General features: G+C 37.7%; 1 protein-coding gene across 1 annotated transcript in view; it reads left to right on the top strand.

Moving 5' to 3' along the window:
- LOC143904843 (uncharacterized) overlaps positions 1–19,414 on the top strand; it is a 45,753-nt gene that overhangs the window by 14,378 nt on the left and 11,961 nt on the right. The window contains exon 2 of the mRNA XM_077419803.1: positions 8,971–9,143. Coding sequence (XP_077275929.1) covers positions 8,971–9,143 — 173 coding nt within the window. The remainder of the gene's footprint in view (positions 1–8,970; positions 9,144–19,414) is intronic.

Genomic DNA, 19,414 nt, shown 5'->3' with positions numbered 1-19,414 from the left:
ATCTATTATATGGTATATAATTTAATATAAAATATTATTAAATTTTTATTATTTTTCTATATGAAAATCTTGAAAAATATTAATTAAGCCGAATAATTAAAATTTTATTTTCTCGGAAACTAAGCATTTCCGCAACTCTGCTTGTGACTACATTTAGTGAATACTACGTAGCATACAATAAAATTTCATCAAAATCGGACTTGAGTGATATATACTAAAGTCTTACCTTTCTTTTGCATTGAGTATTTCAATAACAACAGATTTCTTCTACAATATAGTATTTAATTTACTACATTACATCCACTTATAACAAAATACAATAGCTATATTTAGTAAAAGTTATAAAATAACAGTTATTTAATTTCCCAGTTGTCACCTTATAAGATAGTTTTTTTCAAAAATTTTCGCAGATGTATCGAAACTATCCCGAATTGCGATTTCAGTAATTTAATACCATTTGTGCAATCTCTCCTGCTCATACAATTAATATAAGAGTCTAGATTCGAAAAGTGAATACAGTCCGCTTTTGCTTAGACCGCTTTGACGTTCGGGATATATCGAGTTGATTGTGCAAAAAAGACAGAAAAAGACTTAGCCAATTTAATTGGTAATTTGCACGATTAATCATAATCGCGACTTAGTTGATTTGCAACAGAAGATATTGCGTTTAAATTATAACATTATTTTTAGATATACATATAATTCACGCTTCTTGCTGCGTCAATATCCAAGAAGTTATGGACTCTATTTGCATTTCAAATGGTAGTCTACACGCTTTACGGCACGGGTTAGAGAGCAGGTTGCTGCATGTTCACATTATCGCGCTATTATCTGTGTAATCGCACGGTCCTTAATATATCGCTAAACTGAAGCGTTTTATGCAAGTACATGACAGTGTTCGCGAAAAACCTTCGTGAATATGGAGCTGGCGCGACACCACTTGTTACGGCGAAGCGCGTATGTAAATATTTCGGTGATTATCGTTCTTTTGTTTACGCTCCTATACGGCGATTGCAAAAATGGCGTGTGAAGGTGTAAAACGGAAGTTATTTACGTTTTCAGCGTGTAATAGCCTCGTTATGAGCATCTTTATCGAAGGTGACCGTGCAAATGGTCCGTAAAATATTTCTACCGTTGTGCAAAATAAAGCATGTGTTTACTGACAATGCATGAGAAAAAAAATGTTGAAAAACGCAAAATATATGTTTCAGCCAACTAAAATATTTAATTCGATACGTTCAACTAATTAGTTAAATTAATTAATTCTTGATTAAAAAATTTCAATGGTTGACATGAATAAACTATTATATCATATACCTTTTTTAGTGCAACTTAATAATTGTTGAATCAATCAAATCTACAACTATACAAATTTAGTTCGTATAAACAATTTTTTTTTATTGTAAGGTGACTCGTACTCGCACGTAATCATTATAGAGGAAGTAGTTGGGTTAACGCGAACCATATACATGTGGACAACGTAAACCATCACGATATCTAGAATATTAAGTATTGCAACCTGACGGACAGCAATGGAATTACTATAGCTATTGGCTCCCTAATCTAACGTAGAAAGTGCGGCAGTATGGCACAACTTGTCATAAAGTTAAAAATTAAACCTGATTTAAGATTTGGTGCGTGTATATCGCTTACAGCGTAAGCTTAGTATATAAACTGTTATTTTGCAGTCAATCTACATCACAGCTTCTTAGTCGCTTTTTGTTGCATGTAAAACTAAGATAGAACTTAAATGTTGTCTATTTAACAAGTGCATGTCATATGGTGTATATTTCTATTGTGTACGATAACAAAGTAAAACTAGCGATATCGAATAATTTTGAGATAGTTTGTACAATATTTTTTATAAGTATTGCATTTTATATTCTATTGTTTTTTTTCTTTCAAGAGTAATAATATTATGATGAGTATACGTTATAAGTATATTATATTATGATGACTAAAAGTTTTAAACATGTTACATATATTTGTATGACATTGTTATAAAGAGCACAAAATTTAGAGTTTGTAAAATAAATTAGAATATAATAAATATATAATACAATAATTATTATAGATTATTTTTCATTGTTAATATGCCTTAAAATACGAGAAAAATGATATTCTTTTGCAAGATATAAATAAAGTATGGTTCACCTTTCCCAACATGGTTCAAAGTTACCCTACAAAAATCTATATACCTTCAAAAATTTTTGCTATAACATTAAACTCACTATAAATAAACAAAATTTGTTAGAAACACGTTGTAACAAACATTTGGCATTACAACTCTACGAAAACAAAGTTCAGCTATCTTCACAGGATGATTCACATTGCCCCAACTTCCTCTATTATATAAATACGAATACATCAAATGATACGAAATAAACAAATAAAGCTATTACACGCTGAAAAAGTAAATATATAACCTCTGACTGTTTGATTTTAGGTTTTTCATTGCGTATATAGTATCTCGTGATACCAAATCTTGGGATTGTCGACTGCTCGCCCGCGCCGCGAAAGTCCGCACGTGCAAGCGCGTTGGCGCTAATAATCGCCATTAGCGAATTCGATTATGCTTTAAATAGCCGCTCTCGTAAAACCTGTCGCGGCTGCTTGCACCGAGGCGGACTTTACGACTACGACGTGCCAATCACCCCTTTTGTCGCGGGGGAAATGGGATTTCCTCGCGTCATTTCTATTCCGCTCGCAAATTGCCGGTAGCGAAATCAAAGGACCGCGTCGCCGCCCGCGTTCGATCGATCGCGGGCCGTTAAAAATCGTTAAACGGCCCCGCTTCGGCAACCGGAAGGTGTCGTTTCGTAAATTGCCGCGCGAGTCGAATGTTTTATTAATTTATGCGTGGATTCTTAGGCGCGCTTGTGACCTTACGGGATATTATGATGAGGATACTTAAGGCAACACGTTGTCGTGACTGTTATATAAAGCTTAATTAATGGAATATTACCTAATGGACGGAAGTAGACGTGACGAAGATGTAGACTTTTATCATGTCGCGGTATTGAGCGATTAATCACACTTTTGTATAAGATATTAGATATGAAAGATGTCTCACACACGCTTCCTATTGTAATTACGTATACATAGTTAATTGCACAATGCTATTTATATAAGTTTTTATTATATATTTACATAAGTTTACTTGAAGATCTCCTTGCAAAGATGTGTTAGGTGACGAAGAATTTTATCGTGGCCCTAGCATTCAAGGCTGCCTGCCACCTTGAGTTAGCTATTGGCCCAACTTTCAATTAATCTCCCGTTATGAGATTAACTCTTCATCCCACGCAATCCTCGCCTCGACTCGCTATATATTTACAGCCAGTTGCCAGTTTGAAATTATCCGAGAGCAAACGGAATTAAATAGATCGGTTTCGAATAATTAATAGCGTCACGGTTAATTATTTCAGATACGTGATGAAATTACCTTCGTGAAAAAGTTCGACGATCGCCACTGTAATTACGGCAGCCACGAGAAATAATAAAGTCGAGCAATCAGTAAAATGCCGTGCTATCACGTCGTAATTCCATTGAGATTTATGGACCTTTGACTTCCGATAAGGAAGAGAGATCTAGGGTTTCGGAACGAGAGGGTGATGTTTGACAGTCTTTGACGCTATTTTATTTGTGTATTCGCAATCTCTTTTAAATTTAATAACGCTGTGTTTTTTAAGAACAGCCTCTTTCGAGGTTCGTTTTCTTCTCGGATAAATTAACACAACTCATCAAACGCCGACGCATCTACCTTTCCCTATTTACATTTTCACCTGTTTCGCGACGCGTCGTCGCGTCACGTCGGTCGGTTGGTTTCGTGCGCGATCGTCAACATCTCGTTGCACGCTTAGCGACAATTAAAAACACATTAGTGCGATGCGTTAAGCGCGCGGGAGCGGTTTTTGCTGGCAAAATGCGGTACCAGAGAGAGAAAGAAAGAGAGAAATGAAGGAGAGACAAAGAAGGAAGAGAGAGAGAGAGAGAGAGAGAGAGAGAGAGAGAGAGAGAGAGAGAGGAGAGGAGAGGAAGAGACAAGACCCGGGGAAAACTTGATGGTAGGCCGCGCGGAGGGAGGAGGGGATATAATTTGATACGTTTACTATTTGGTCTTATTTTTGAGTAATTTCGAGTCGCTCTGGGCGTCTCAGCTGCGAAAGCCGCAGCACAAGCTTCCCGTAATTACAGGCCGTCCGACTCGCCTCTTCGTTCCTCCGCGCTGTGTCGTCCTCGTTGTTGTCGTGGTTTCCTCCTTCTCTTCTTCTCCTTCCCCCTTCTCCGCTTCCCCGCCGCACGGCAATGGACGAGTTAAGCGTGTCGCTCCAGGCGATGTCTAGGAAGTTCCTAGGGAACCGCTAACGAGACGAAGCGCCCGTCCGCGATCCGGCTACGGGGTCGATAGAGATCGCGGATCGATCGCGCATCGCCCATCTTCGTGAAGCATTTTGAATACAGAGTCCTTCAAATGATTGTAATCTTCTATATTTACGCTCGTTTAAAAAAAAAGGATCTTAAAATAATAAAAAAATATTATAAATTGAATTGAATATATAATACGTACACACAGTAAAAAATTTTGTGTATTTTTGTTAAAAATGGATTTTGTTAAAGTTTTTGTGTTAAAAATGTAACAAACTTGTTAATTTAACTAATTTTGATTGTTATTTGATTTTTTTGTGTTAAATTCATATTTAAGTAAATCAAATGTTAAAATAACACATTTTATATTTAATTGTAAGATTAACATAAAAATAATGTAATTTTGTTAAAAAAATCTTTTTCATTTATATTTAATATTATATACAGATGTCTCTATTGTACATACAAAAATGTTAAATTGACATGTTTTTCAATAATATTTAACATTTATACAGATGTCTGTTGTACAAAAAATTTTTGTTAACATATCAAACTTTTTTTTATTTTGTGTTAAATTATGGACATAATATTTGTGTCATAATTTGACATATTCACATTATGTTAAATTAACACAAAAATTTGAGTGGACCGTTTGGGACATGTGATTTATGTTATATTTAACACAAATCTTTTTACTGTGTAATTGAAATATAATGATTAAAATAACGGTAGCAATTGTTCCCTGATGGATGAATATATAATATTCCTTATTACGATACATTTTCGACAATTTCTGTTTGCCATGATTACCAAAGCTCGGGTATAATTATTTATCACGTTTGCGCACTGTTTGAGCACTTTTCTCGCGTCGTTAAGCAAGAATTCTAGCCGTTCTGCCAGCTGATTAATTATTAGCGAAACGCGATTGTTACCTCACAGTTGCGGGCCATAGTCACGGTATGCAACATATGTCGCGCATTCAAAATCGCGGCCGAGCACGGTCGCAGTATAAGAGTCATCGCATTACTATTCATTACCCATATAAATAGCGATCACTTCACGCACGAACGCACCGCTAATGATCCTTTATTCCGTCGCTGTAATTAGCACCGGCCGTGTACCTGCAGAGAACCACCCGCTCGTGTAATTCAACGTAAATTTACATTTATCTGGGTTCACTCTCTGTGTTGTGTAAAACAACAGTAAAAAATACATTGTATATCGCAGGTGTAAGATTTAACAGATAGATTAATATATTGCAATCGAAATATACTTTAATAAATTAATATAATGTATATACTAAAACCTTCCTGGAGGATTACTCTACAGAACAGTGAAAACCGCATTTAAATCCGTCCAGTAGTTTTAGAGAAAATCGTGGACATACATATATAAACCGAATAAGTAACATTTGTTTCGCCAGTGAGAATAATAAATACAATTAAGCATTGTTATTGACTGTAACTGGCAATGATTATAATCGTAGCAGCGATTATACTCGTCGTGACGAATCGTCACCCCATTTTTCGACAACGATTCTTGGTCATTTTTAAATTGATGTAATTTTATATGCTTATAATATAATTATAATGATTATAATCGCTGCTACGATTATAATCATTGCCAGTTACAGTCAATAACAATGCTTAATTGTATTTATTATTCTCACTGGCGAAACAAATGTTACTTATTCGGTTTGAATTTACACCGTTGACTGAAAAATCGGTGTTCCATCTTACATTGTTATTGCGATGAATATTGCCACATGCCTCGGTGGTCGAATTGGTACGACGCCCGCACGGAATGAGGGAGGTTCCAGGTTCGAACCCTGGCTGAGGTAATATTTTTCGCAATAAATTTTATTATTTAAATCAAGACGCTTATATTATAAGCATCTAAAATTACATCAATTTAAAAATGACCAAGAATCGTTGGTCGAAAAATGGGGTGACGATTCGTCACGACGAGTATAATCGCTGCTACGATTATAATCATTGCCAGTTACAGTCAATAACAATGCTTAATTGTATTTATACATATATAAAGCCGAATATAGAACCTCCTTTTTTTGAAGTCGGTTAATAAAATGATAATAATCTTTATTGTTAATGGTCAAAATCAATAAGTTTTGTAGCAACGAGAGATGTAAAGAAGAATGAAAGAAAGAATTGTACATGCAAATGGTGAGGCGCCAGCAAGACTAATGCTCTTACATATACAATGCCTATCAATATACATATATGTATAATCAAAGTTACATAATAGATATTATTTTATTTTTAAATACGATCATTACAGAAACATCATAGAAATATCAGAAACATTATGCAGAATATATATATATAACATGATTATTATTATTCTGTAAACGTGTGTAAAAAAAAAGTAAAGCACTTGTGATGCTGCGTTTCTTCAAGTTCATTCACCAGGATTTACATGGATTATGCGAATTACGTCGGATTAGATGGAACGAGGACTACGTTATCGCCACCTTGGAATAGCGCCGATTAACGCGTCTATTTACACGCGCGAGGCTTTGATCCCATCAAGAATCAACCTTCGCCGCGCGATTCGCAAGAATGCGCCCGCACGCGTGGAAGCGCGTACTGTTTAAGCACCACATGCCCGTGTATGTTTATTAAGGCATTCGTTTCGCGATTCTTCTGCGAGAACGCGATTTCGAGGAGTGACAACGAAAAATGAGTTGTTGAGCAAAACAATGACGTGAAGTCATATATACACTCGAAGAGATATGCCACTCAATTAATTTTGTTAAAAAATTTTATATCTCTTTCTTCAATCTCAGACAAAACGTGACAAATAAAATGAATGATTAAGCTGCGAGTTTAATCATCTTCTCGCATGAATCTTTTGATTTCTTAAAATGAGACAAACCTTGACTTATATGCCATGTGACGGAAGGCCACACGGAATGGAATAGGTCTATAAAATCATCTACGAAGATTATATGATGGATTCTCTTATGATGCAAATGGAATTAATACTGTTGGTATGAATCGGTCGGGGTCCCTCCGGATATCAAGATACTCATTTATTAATCCAAAGTCGCAGGTACTTGAGTATCGACAGCATTAAATGTAATGATTCATTGGTCGATTGCGATATACTATCCGGTCGATGCGTTTAACCTACTTCTCGATTACTTTGTCAGCTCTAATGCCGCAATTGAGAATCCAGCCGGCCGGCAAAAAATATGGGAAACGTACAGATGTCTAGAGGATATAGCAGTCCCTGCACTATCCTAAGCTATTAACTTGTCAGTTTCAGCCGCGAAGATCCTAACGGATAAATTTTTCGCAATGCAAATGATATAACGATTCACCGTTGCGGCTGGTCGCGTGTACGTTATACCGGTTACTAGCTGTAACCTACTGCGCGTGACTTATTTAGATTACTTTGCACGCTGACGCTGTAATTTAGAAACCGCAATGAATAATAACACGGAAGGCGCATGCAAATGCTAATTGATGTCGGAGATCGTCACGGGGAAGGATGGAGAGAAGTTCGAAATTCTGTTGCGTTTATTTCGGATTCTACGAGAACTTTTTTCCAGATTTTCTCAGCCTCGAGCTGAATTTCTGTAGACACATCGTCGCGCAAAATTATTATTGCGCGTAAACGTATATACTCTTTAAATCTGCACAACGCCTTTCGTTAGACTTTCATCGATTTTCAGCGGACTTTCTAGCAGTTCGATTTCGACTCCGTATCCCTGCGATGCTTGTTGGACGATTTCACAGACCGATTGCTGGAAATCGGATTAACACTCTGTATAACATACAAGTCGCGAAGTATAGTCACGCGCCGCGCCGAAGGGAAACCGTGCGGGCGACGTGGCGATTTATCGTCTCGAGCTTTCCGCTAAAGCATCTCGGGTGACTTCCGGCAGACGTGGCTATCGGTCGATCGACATGGCTCTTTCGTGGTAGAATACTCAATTACCTGGCCCCGAGTTCCTGGCTCTGTGCACCTTCTCTCCACCGCCGCCACGAGTAGGTGTTTTTCTCTTTCTCCCGCGTCGCGCTGCGGCACGCACGGTCCTATACAGTTCGTGAACGAATTCGTGGCTTGCGTGCCGATTATTTATTTTCAAGGCGAGGCTCTATGAGGCGCGCACGGACACTAGCCGGATGACGTTGTGGCGTTTAACAATTAATTAATCGTTAATAAATCGCGCGGTCTCCATTCGCTCATGCCATCAACCGTCTGAACCGTCTGAAACCTTATGCAGGCAGCGGCTCCTCGTGTAATTAAATTACCATTTTAATTTGTTAGCGGTGAATTACGCGTTCTTATACTAACGGCGATTCATATCGCTGATTCATTATTTAGATTCAACATTTACCTTCCTTCTTAATGATATCTCATCAACTTCGTGGTAATCTCGCCTTCTTCTCCTCTCCTTTTTCTTCTTTTGCATTATTGTCGTCTCATCTTTTAAATTTCAGCGAAAAACGATACGGCGATGATAACCGAACCTTGTTAAAATAATTTTAGAGATTAGATCTAAATGACTCGAAACAAAGTTTAAAATTTCCTGAAATTTCCTGAAATTTTAAATTTTGTTAAAATTGTTCGTCTCAGGTCCCGACATACCCGGCTTCTTACTTCAACCCTTCAGGAAACCGAAGAGGATAAGGACAGCCTTCAGCCCGAGCCAACTGCTTAAGTTGGAACACGCCTTCGAGAAAAATCACTACGTCGTTGGGGCGGAGAGAAAGCAATTGGCGCAGGCGTTATCGTTGACCGAAACTCAGGTAAGCACAGGAAAGCTAAAGTCCCGAACGTAAAAGCATTGCGTTGATCTCATTTCACGAAGATAAGTTAAATCGTACGATTTTATATAGTTTTTCAGTCTAATTTGGAAATTTGTAATCCAAACGGGATTGCTATTCTATCGTATTTCTATATAACGAATCGATTATTATGATAATCACTATTATTATTTGCCATTTGCGTGATGCGGGGATCGCGATATATCCCAAGTAATATCGAATAATATCTCTCTATTGTTAACATCATATTAAATATTTAATAAGATTTAGAATTGCGATTAATATAGTCAACCGTTTGATTGAGAATAATAATTAGATTAAGATACATGCACGTTTCCTAGTTGCCGAGAGTGATGTGCGATGCAAATGGTATACAGAATTAATAAAGCAATGTCAGTGGCGACTTGACATTCATTCTCGTGACGCGTTAAGCAAGATTGATATTTCTTACAAGGATCGCGCCGTGAGAAGAATCGCGGTCTCGCTCGGAGATGCATTCGCGTGACGCGGCAATCTTCATTGTTTTTTCCGCTCATTTCGCAGTCAGTAATAATCGTCTCATTTGCACTTTGCTCGCGCGTGATATACTCCTGATTCATAAAAAAGATATTACCATCGTAATGTAATATTCCTGATAATGTAATACTTTTGACACTTTGTGCAGACAAGACGCAAAGAGAAAAAAAAGATATTTTTTTACATGTATATAATTAAAATACACATATGTGTCGATCAATCTTCTTTTAATATTAATTAATCTCTTTTTACCGTAATCCTTATATCGATATTGATAAGAAAGACGATAATAAAAAAAATTATTATAACCTCGATGTTTTGATATCTTTATCTCAAAATAATCTCAGAAATATTACAAAATGAGAAGATAAATGCGGGATATATATCAATACAAACATTTTTTATTAAGCAAAGCGTATCCAATCAGACATATTGTTGGAACTAAAAGTTCCGTTGTTATCCATTAATGAATTGGATACCATAAGCTCATCCTATAGTTTGTACGTTCAGCTAGTTTAAGTTTGTTGGAGTCGTTTATAATCATTTAAGGATTACCATGTATGAAACATCTGTCGAACAGAAAGAGATTTTCTTGCCATGACCAGGATATGGTCATCATATGCAACGGTGTGATCCATGGCAAAAACAGTATTTGAAAAATACAACAATTTTTGTTACGGCAATGATATAGTTTTATGTTTGAACAACATAGTGATAACTTTCAACATATGTGTATTATAACTCGATAAAAAATGATAAAAATGTCCAAGATAAAAAAGTGCGTCCAATAACAAAATTTTTAATAGCTTGTAATTTCATAACGGTATGACCGGACGTGCTTTGCTAAAAAAATATTTGTTTAATATATGCCTTGCATCTCTGTCGTCTCATTTTGTAACAGTTATCTGAAACACTGTATATGTATGATACATATTAGGTTAGGTTAGGTCAGGTTAGGTTAGTATATATGATTATTTCAGTTAGAGAAAAGCGGAAAGATCGTCAATCATATTGAAGATCTTGTCCGTAAGATTTACGCGCAAAAACTCCATTATCCATTAACTTATATGTCAGCTAATATCATGTTTCAACATTAATGTAACGTGGTAGTAGTATAATGCGCCAGTCGTTTATATGATGGTTAATACCATATTACCAGACGCAATAGATTAATGCAATCCGTCGACGATATTTATTAGCAGTATTGATATTTATTATCGTCGGACGTAAGGATTACATTAATCTCTCGTTAATATCACTATAGAGTCGTTTTCTCTCTATTCTCTTAAATATTAAACTTAGTCTTCACTTTGTCTATGATTTGTCTATGATTTGCAATTAGAGTCCGAATGTCGCGTCGAGGAGAGTCTGGGACAGACAGACAGAGCTAATCTAAAGTTTCCGGTTAGTTAAAATTCGCGTGTCAAATAGGACTGCTTTAAAATCTATAACTACCTATAGTCCGGGATATCAAGTAGAGCCTACGATTGAAGGTAACAATGGCTATGTACTCGCGCGAAACGTTAATGGCGCAAATCGAGCGAGTAGGAGAGGGATGGAGAGCGCGAATGAGAGAGAGAGAGAGAGAGAGAGAGAGAGAGAGAGAGAGAGAGACCGATGGGGTCGTATAACGAGGGGATTGATATGCTAATCCGTGACCGAGGGGTGGCCATGCGTCTTTCGGTGGTGCCCGATACCGTTACGTGCGCGCCACTCACGCACGCACTCATGAACGCACTCACGCACATACTCATGTATATGTACTCACGCACGCACGCGTTCATGCATTCACTCGCATATACGCGTGCACGGGTATAAGGCAACGTAGAATCGGGCATGGCGCGCTCCAGATGCGTTCTACGTACTACGTATACTACGTACGTATATCACGCGCCGCGTTGTTACGTATTCCATGGGCGTAACGCACACCAAAAAAGGGCAAGATGGTAAGGGTCGACTGACGATATCGGGAATTAAGCCGAGAGAAGGAGACAGAGAGAAAGAGAAAACGGGAAACCAACGAGCATGGACGCCATCTTGGACCGCCGCCACCGCCGCCGCCGCGCTGGGATGTTCCAAACAGGCTTCTGCCTCGCGTTCTCCTCTTCGTCCTTTCCTGCACATCGTCCACCTTCTTCTTCTCCTTGTACGCATTGCGACTATCTCGCGTAGAAAATATACAGCCGTACAGTCAGTCGACATTTCTTTTCTTGCGCGTGCTCTCGCGCGCTTTGTTAGTGTCAGAGAGATGTCTCGAGAAATTCGAGTGACGAGCAGACAGACTTACTAGAGGAAATATTTTCTAAAATTTATTCCCTTTTTATTTACCGTGTTAAGAAATGCGCAATTTCACGAATTTAACCTTCCGTAGTTACACCTATTTTTTCAAACAAGGAAGTCACTCCTGGGTCATTTTGACCCGAGACGAACTTTGACCGTTCGCCATTTGACCATTTATCCACCGATTGTGTTGAAAAAATTCTCGAATGCACTTGCAATATTGCTAAATTGATTGTTATAAAAAAAGGGCCTCGGAAATTTTTAACATATAAAAAAAATTCGCGAAAAATTTGTTTTTTTTTTTAAACTTCTTTTTGTTTTTTGAACTACAGCTCGAGGGCGTCATGCCCGGCAATTTTTAAGTTACGCGCAAGATATTTACGAGCAAAGTTGAGGCTCGGGTCAAATTGACCCGGTGTGACTACGGAGGGTTAACTTTATATACAAAAAAAGTAATTTTATATATTTAATATATAAATATAAATTTTTATTACAAAAATATTTATATATTTATTTCTTTATTTTTAATTATAGAATGTTGTATATTAACCCGGCTTTTTTTTAGCTTCAAAAGAAGCTATTATATAGCATTATACATTAATCGACTTATTATAAAAGTATTTCTAAAAAATACAGGTATCTGTTAATAAAACGTGTTTGTATTACGGATTTTTTATTGGATTGCATATTTAAAGGCCCGTAAAAAGAAAATTAATTAATATCTATTTTATAGTAATTTGAAATAAGCTGTTTTTTACTATATAAAGTCATTTATATTGCTCTGTTCAGAGAGAATTGTTAAAAATAACTTGTTTTTTAAATATTTGTTTATTATAAAAAATTTTTAAATGAAAATAAATATTTATATGTTATAAAACTCGATTCTTCTTAAAATCTTTTATGCATTAATCGATTAATCGGATAGAAATATAATATGTTTATATACAAATATATACAAAAATATTACTTTTGTTATTATAACAAAACATGTTTTGCATTAAATAATTTTATAACATTTATTTTATTTTTTATTTTTTTGTAAGCATTTACGCATATGTTTTCATTAAATTGTTATTTTTTCTATTTTATGTTAATTTATAATTATTATTTATTACAAACATATTTATATACTCATAACCTCATTCCAATTATTATTATTTTAAATTTATAATTAAACTCTTACCATACTTTATTAATTTTTTTAATGTAATAAACGATCACCTGGGGTGATTTCTACATTCAGCAAGTTTTAATAAGTCTGTACTACGAATGTACAAGTCCTAAATTTTTCCTATTATACGAGAGAGAGTTGGATATCGAAACCTTCGAATAAAAGATAGATATAGATTTTTTATCAATAAATAAAAAAAATTATTGTGACGTAAGCCTCATTTTTTCGACATTGAGGCGTTGAAAAATCACCCCAGGTAGCCATTCTCAGGTTAAAAATATAATTTTAAATATTACATTTAAGTGAAATATTTTACATCTTTTTCCATAGTTAGGATCAATGTTATTCAACTATTCGAAGTAAATCAAGCACAATGTAAAGAAGGTGTATATAGATAAATGACGCAGTTGCTATCGTATCGTAAAAAAAACTCGTAGCCACTTGGTAATGCAAATAGTCTTTTGCATCGTGAATAAGATAAGTCGAACTACATAAAAAATTTATTCGACTGTCGTCGTGCTTTTGTTTCCCTGTAAAAAAGAAGGAAATGAGGCCAACTCATGTGATCACGTCTGCCTCTGTCAATTTCGCAGTAAACGTTCATCTTTCCATAAACATATATATATATATATATATATATATATATATATACTGAATATTTTTATATGTTTATTTATCTCGATAATTATACAATCGTGAATGAATAATTACATAGAATTCTTCGAGTTTGTCGTTAAATGGCTAAACGGTGGTGCGCGAGGTTAATAAGTAATAATGCGGTAAGAATAAATAATAACGCCATCGAATGCCGTCAACTTTGTCGTTAAATATCGTTCCGCATGAGAAGGTATGATCGCGGGAAAAAGTAGTTGCAGCTTTTTTCTGCCACAACGACGGACCGTTTACTCCGCTGTGGGCGTCACGTTAACAAGGCGCACGAGTGCCGGTCGAATTCCACGCTTCTAGGCAAACGCACGCCTTCTCCGGTTCGACAATCTCTCTCTCTCTCTCTCCGTCGCTACATATTTCTCTCTCCCACGTCAACCCGGCGAGATTCGCTCGAAGACATCGCGGAACACGCCGATCCCGCGGACTGTGTTAACTGTACTTTATTACGTACTGCCCTCGTGGATCGCGTCGTCCGCCGCCAGCGCGACGACGGCACGTCGTTAATAAGGCGCGAATATATCCACGTGGAATTCCTACGAGGCCTCTTCGCGTGACTCCGGGACCCCGCGGATTATCGGCCAACAAAGTGCTCGCGCGCGGCACGTTATATTACACGCGCCGTGTCGACGCGTGTAGCTCTACCTACACATCGACCGGCATGAACAGCAGCGGTGGATTAAGGCGTTTAAAAAGACCTTAATCGTGAATCCATTTGCGGCCTCTTATCTATCGATCGTAATAAAATGTGAAAATTCGAAATAACGAAATAACGATCGAAACTTAAAAAACTTCGAAGAGCATCGAGTACTATCATTATTGCCGTTTGAGCTCGTTAGGGGTGGACGAAACTTTGACCGTTTTTGTTAATTGAATCAAAAGCCCGATTGTATGTCCGAATGCACGCTTCTGTGCACGCTGAGTATGCACGCGGCTTTAGATTAATTTGAACCCGGTGGATATGCCGCGATGCCGCGGCGTCGAGCACGAGAGTGAGACTGCGAAACGCGACGCTGCGCGACGCCTGCGTGATCGCGATTCGGCGACTCGTAATGTACTTATTCGCCGGGTAATTGCCGGGATAATCGCACGCAATTAGAGCTCTAATGAGGGCCAGCGGGTCGCGTGTAACGCGCGTTCGCCTTATGAATCTTAACAAGCGCGAGAACAACCAGCTTGTGCGTGCAATGTGCGTGTTGCGCGCACCTATATGTATATATACACGTGCGCTTCTCGCTGCCTGCGTACGTACGCACGAAAGCCGAAGGATGTGTAAGGATAATGTAACTGCTAATTACGCGCCTCTCGCGACGCTGATTGGCTTCCGCGGAGAAAGACGCGCTGGAGGGATACCGCTAATGGTGTATCATCTCGATTTGCATAACTGCAGTCGCCCAGGGGACCATTCGGAGTGAGGCGATCAATGGGGGCTCGAATTAAACGTCCGAGGAAAATAATGAAATTCATTAACGTATAAAAAATATTGTTATATGTATTATGTCCTATATATAGTATAATATTAATATATTATATATAGTGTATATATATATATATATATATATATATATATATATATATAATATATTCTGAAAATCACAACAAACAAATCCATTTATCGACCACATCTTCACGTTATCATAAATTTTGAAAAAGTTGTATGAGGATAATCTGGATAATGCAGGCCCATACCTTCTGCTTATAGATTATCGGTGAGCATTTGACAGCTTGAGAATAGAACAGACATAATAAATATATTAAGGAAAACGAGTTTTCTGAAGAAATTAATAAGGCTGATCAAAATTACATTAGAAAATACAACAATCGGAGTTATAGTACGAGGTGAAATCTCCTCAACCATCAGAGTAGAAACTAAAGTGAGACAAAGGGACGTTCTATTAAAGGGATGTTAATCTTCAACATTGCGCGTTGCATGATATTATAAGTCCTCTGCAAAAGTAAGGGAATATATTTTACAAAACAATTCAGATACTAGCTTATGATGATGCAGAACTCGACACCAGCTATGAATGCACTTGTTTTACGCTTATTTGCTTGCACATCCTTTTCTTTTTCTTTCTCTAGCTCTCTTTATCTTTCTATTTTGTAAGATTTCTACGTATTATATCTAGACATATCAGGATGGATTTACTTTCAGTGTTGGAAGAATTCTAAAAGTTCTTAAGAAACTTCTGAAATACAAATGTAATTAAAATTTTATTAACATTTTGTGAGAGGTTAAAATGATCCGTCCCGGTATATTATATTACATAGAAATCTGAGAGAAAAAAAGAGGAAAAAAATAGAATTAATAATCTGTATATTTCAATTAATCATCATCTGTATATTTCAATAAAGATTAAGGAAAGTTTCAGAAATTAAGATACTTAAAAAATGAGTAATTATTGTAAAAAAATATCAAACAAATCATTTTGACTTCTTTGGTAGTTCTAATGTCAATCTGACTATCGGATAAATGTGCTTGTCCAGACGTCAATTGTTCAAATCGAACGTAGGTATTTCTTTTCAAGCCACAACCAACCGAGATAAATCACTGGTGATCGGTATTGCTGAATTACGTGCGTGACGCGAACGGCGAGAGACGAGGAGGGCGCGCTTTTACAGCTGGACCATGTGTGCGCATTTTGCACGCTGCAATTAGCAGTTAAACGGCATGTAGCAAGCGTAATTACATTGCGATATCAAAGGCAGAGGAAGGAGATATTCAACTGAACAAAGGATGCAAATTGAAGATAAGTAGGCGATGTCGAATGTATAAACATTGTTGTGAACATTGCAGATGAACAATGGCCGTGCATTTTTCAGACTTTTTTCTTCAACATCCTTATCTCCAGCATCCTTCTCAAGCTTATAATATAACAACGAAAAGGGCTGGGCCCTTTTTCTTGCGCTTTATCTTCGCGAAATTTCGTTTTCCTATCGTATCTCTCTCTCTCATAAGAATTAGACGGCAGATTTTGTTTAACAAACGCAATTATCGCGGCATAATATTCGCGATTCTGATGGCCGACGTTGGCTTTCTCCGTATTTGCAATAATGTCCGTGCGTGACGTTAATTATCGTTCGCGAGAATTTATTAGGGAAAGCATGTCGTATTTTTTGCGGAACCCGTCGATGACTCGTTATTAATTTATCGTCGATTATGGCGACGCCGTTATTATGGCGACGCTGGCGTTAATCACGCGCGTGGCCTATCGTCGGAATCGACTCTTCGCGGATTTATCATCCCTCCCGATGAAACGGTGATTAATTATCACGATTGCCTCATTGGTATGCGGATGGCGAAAAGAAACTTGGACTCTATTTAAGACTCATCCGTATCATTAATCTCGCCATTAACTCGACGATTTTTCTTGACGATTGTCTTTGTCAGGCATTGTTCTCATCAGCGGAAATGTTCGTCAAAGTTTGACGGTGTTTTTTATAATTACTTTGATGATTTTTCAATGGTTTTCCTTCTTCTTGTAAAGTCACTGCCATGTTATTCGTTTTTAAGTTCTTTGAAAAGGGAATTTCGAAAGATACGTATATACACACAGACTTACATAAATAATACAAGACATAACTACTTTACTGCAGGAAGAATTGCGATCGAGGTATTTGCTTGACTCATTTTCTTTCACGCACGCTCTCTCGCGATTAATGAACGACTGCATTAGAGTATCCGCTGCGTACAAGAACCATATACTTATTAGTATATGGACGATTGCGCTATCGCGGAAAATTGACGCCAATTAACTCATCGGCCTCCCGTCGATTCATCAGCTAACGATTCATCACTCATACTTGCGTAGCTCTAACTGGCGTAGCTCTAACTGGCGTATTATATTAATTACATCGGTGCTCTCCCCGCCCGAAAATTCACGATTCAACGACGCTTTATTGTCAATCGTAATTGAACGACATCCATAATCCAAATTAATTATCTTCAAAAATGATCGACGAGACGTTCAATGATTAATGACGTCAAATCGAGGACTTCATTTGCGACAATCGATAGCGCGAGATATAGATTAATATAGCAACATCACCTTCCCGTTATCGCTGCGTTATACATCGGATCGTCACATCGTTGTGTTACGTTACGTTACATCCTGATATTTTCTTAAGTATAATTTATACGAAAGTTTACCTTGCCCGTCGCAACATCCATCGAGAATATATCGCGTACACCTCGTTATTTTCGACGGCATTGTTTGGACGGGAAATCCATGTGCGCGCGCTCTTGAGCCGCCGATAAATAAATGTCGCTATAACGTTCGCGAAACATACACACGAAACACCGTCGTATTTTTCCGTGGGAGCACGTAAGTGTCCCCCTGGAAAGGATCGTTACACCATCGTTACTTGTTCCGTGGGCGCGCGCGCGGAGGGTATTATTAACGGCGATAATTAACGACGCATTGGACATGTGGCGCGGAAAGAAGGTCAACGATAAATCAGACTGTGTCGCGGCGCGGTCGTTCATCGTTTACAAAATAATCGTCGTGGCCGGCTTGCGGCGAGTCAAGTCAGTAAATCATGCCTTTAATTGCTCCTTATCAGCGAGTCCGGTGAACGGGGACGCTCCTTCGTGTCTTGACGAAACGCCATCGATGGACAATGGTCAACGCGCAGGTTTCGAGTCACAGGCCCGGCGTCCCCGGCGAATTGTTTTGTGACTTCCAAATAAGCCAATAACGGGATAACTGCCGTGTAAGAGCACGAGTGAGTCTCCCTGTTCCTCCACATCGTGAAGTTTCCGAGAGATAGTTTATGTTTCGTAAAAGTAGAAATGTGCACTCTTTAATGGAGTTTTAAGCATTTATTCAGTAGATTTATATAAAGCTTATATTTTTGCATAATATGGCATGATTCAAGAAAAAAAACCAATAATGTAAGAAGTCACAGTATTGGTCATGGTTGATGAAGAAGAAAATTCGTATGAACATGAATGATTTCCGAAACAGAGCGAAGTTGAAAGTATAGTATATACGTGGTGTCATTCGTTGACCACCAATTGTATTCCGATTTCATTTCGTTGAATTTTTGTTTGTCGAGTCGGAACAGCAAAGTGTATGCAAGCAAAGAGACAAGAGAGCATTTTACTTGCTCGTATTTTGAATGTATTTGCTCTTAAGACACGCCCGCAACTCAAAATTAAAGTGCATCGAGAGGTTGACGGTAGCGCATTATTTAATCTTTGCTACAAGTAAGAATTTGTCATTAAACATGTAGCATTTTTGTTGTCAACGTAGGAGGATGAGAAGGACAAAGTGGAGTAGAATAAGTATCATCGCTATCTTGAATCTTCGAGCAGATCCGCCGCGCGGGGAAAATAAATAGCGCCGTATATTTTCGCGACGCAAATGCCCAGTGATACTCAACGCGACGTTATTAGCATGCCGCGCTGTATACTGCCGGAGTAATTTGCATCCACGTCCGTGTTGGTGAGCGCGATTGCTACGTGTCCCGTTAACAATCCTTTTAGCGCAAACCGTATAACGCGCGATAACGCAAATGAAGCTCGCGCAAAGCGCAATTCGTTCGTTTCCCTTTTTTTCCCTTTTTTTCTCACCCTCAAATCGACTTTCCGCTCGATTACCCGAATGTTCGATAAAGA

The sequence above is a fragment of the Temnothorax americanus genome, unplaced genomic scaffold (genome assembly GCF_048541705.1).
Source record: "Temnothorax americanus isolate GAGA-0224 unplaced genomic scaffold, ASM4854170v1 Scaffold59, whole genome shotgun sequence".
Classification (NCBI taxonomy): domain Eukaryota; kingdom Metazoa; phylum Arthropoda; class Insecta; order Hymenoptera; family Formicidae; genus Temnothorax; species Temnothorax americanus.
Note: the sequence above shows the minus strand (reverse complement) of the source record. Positions and strands in the feature narration are given on the sequence as shown.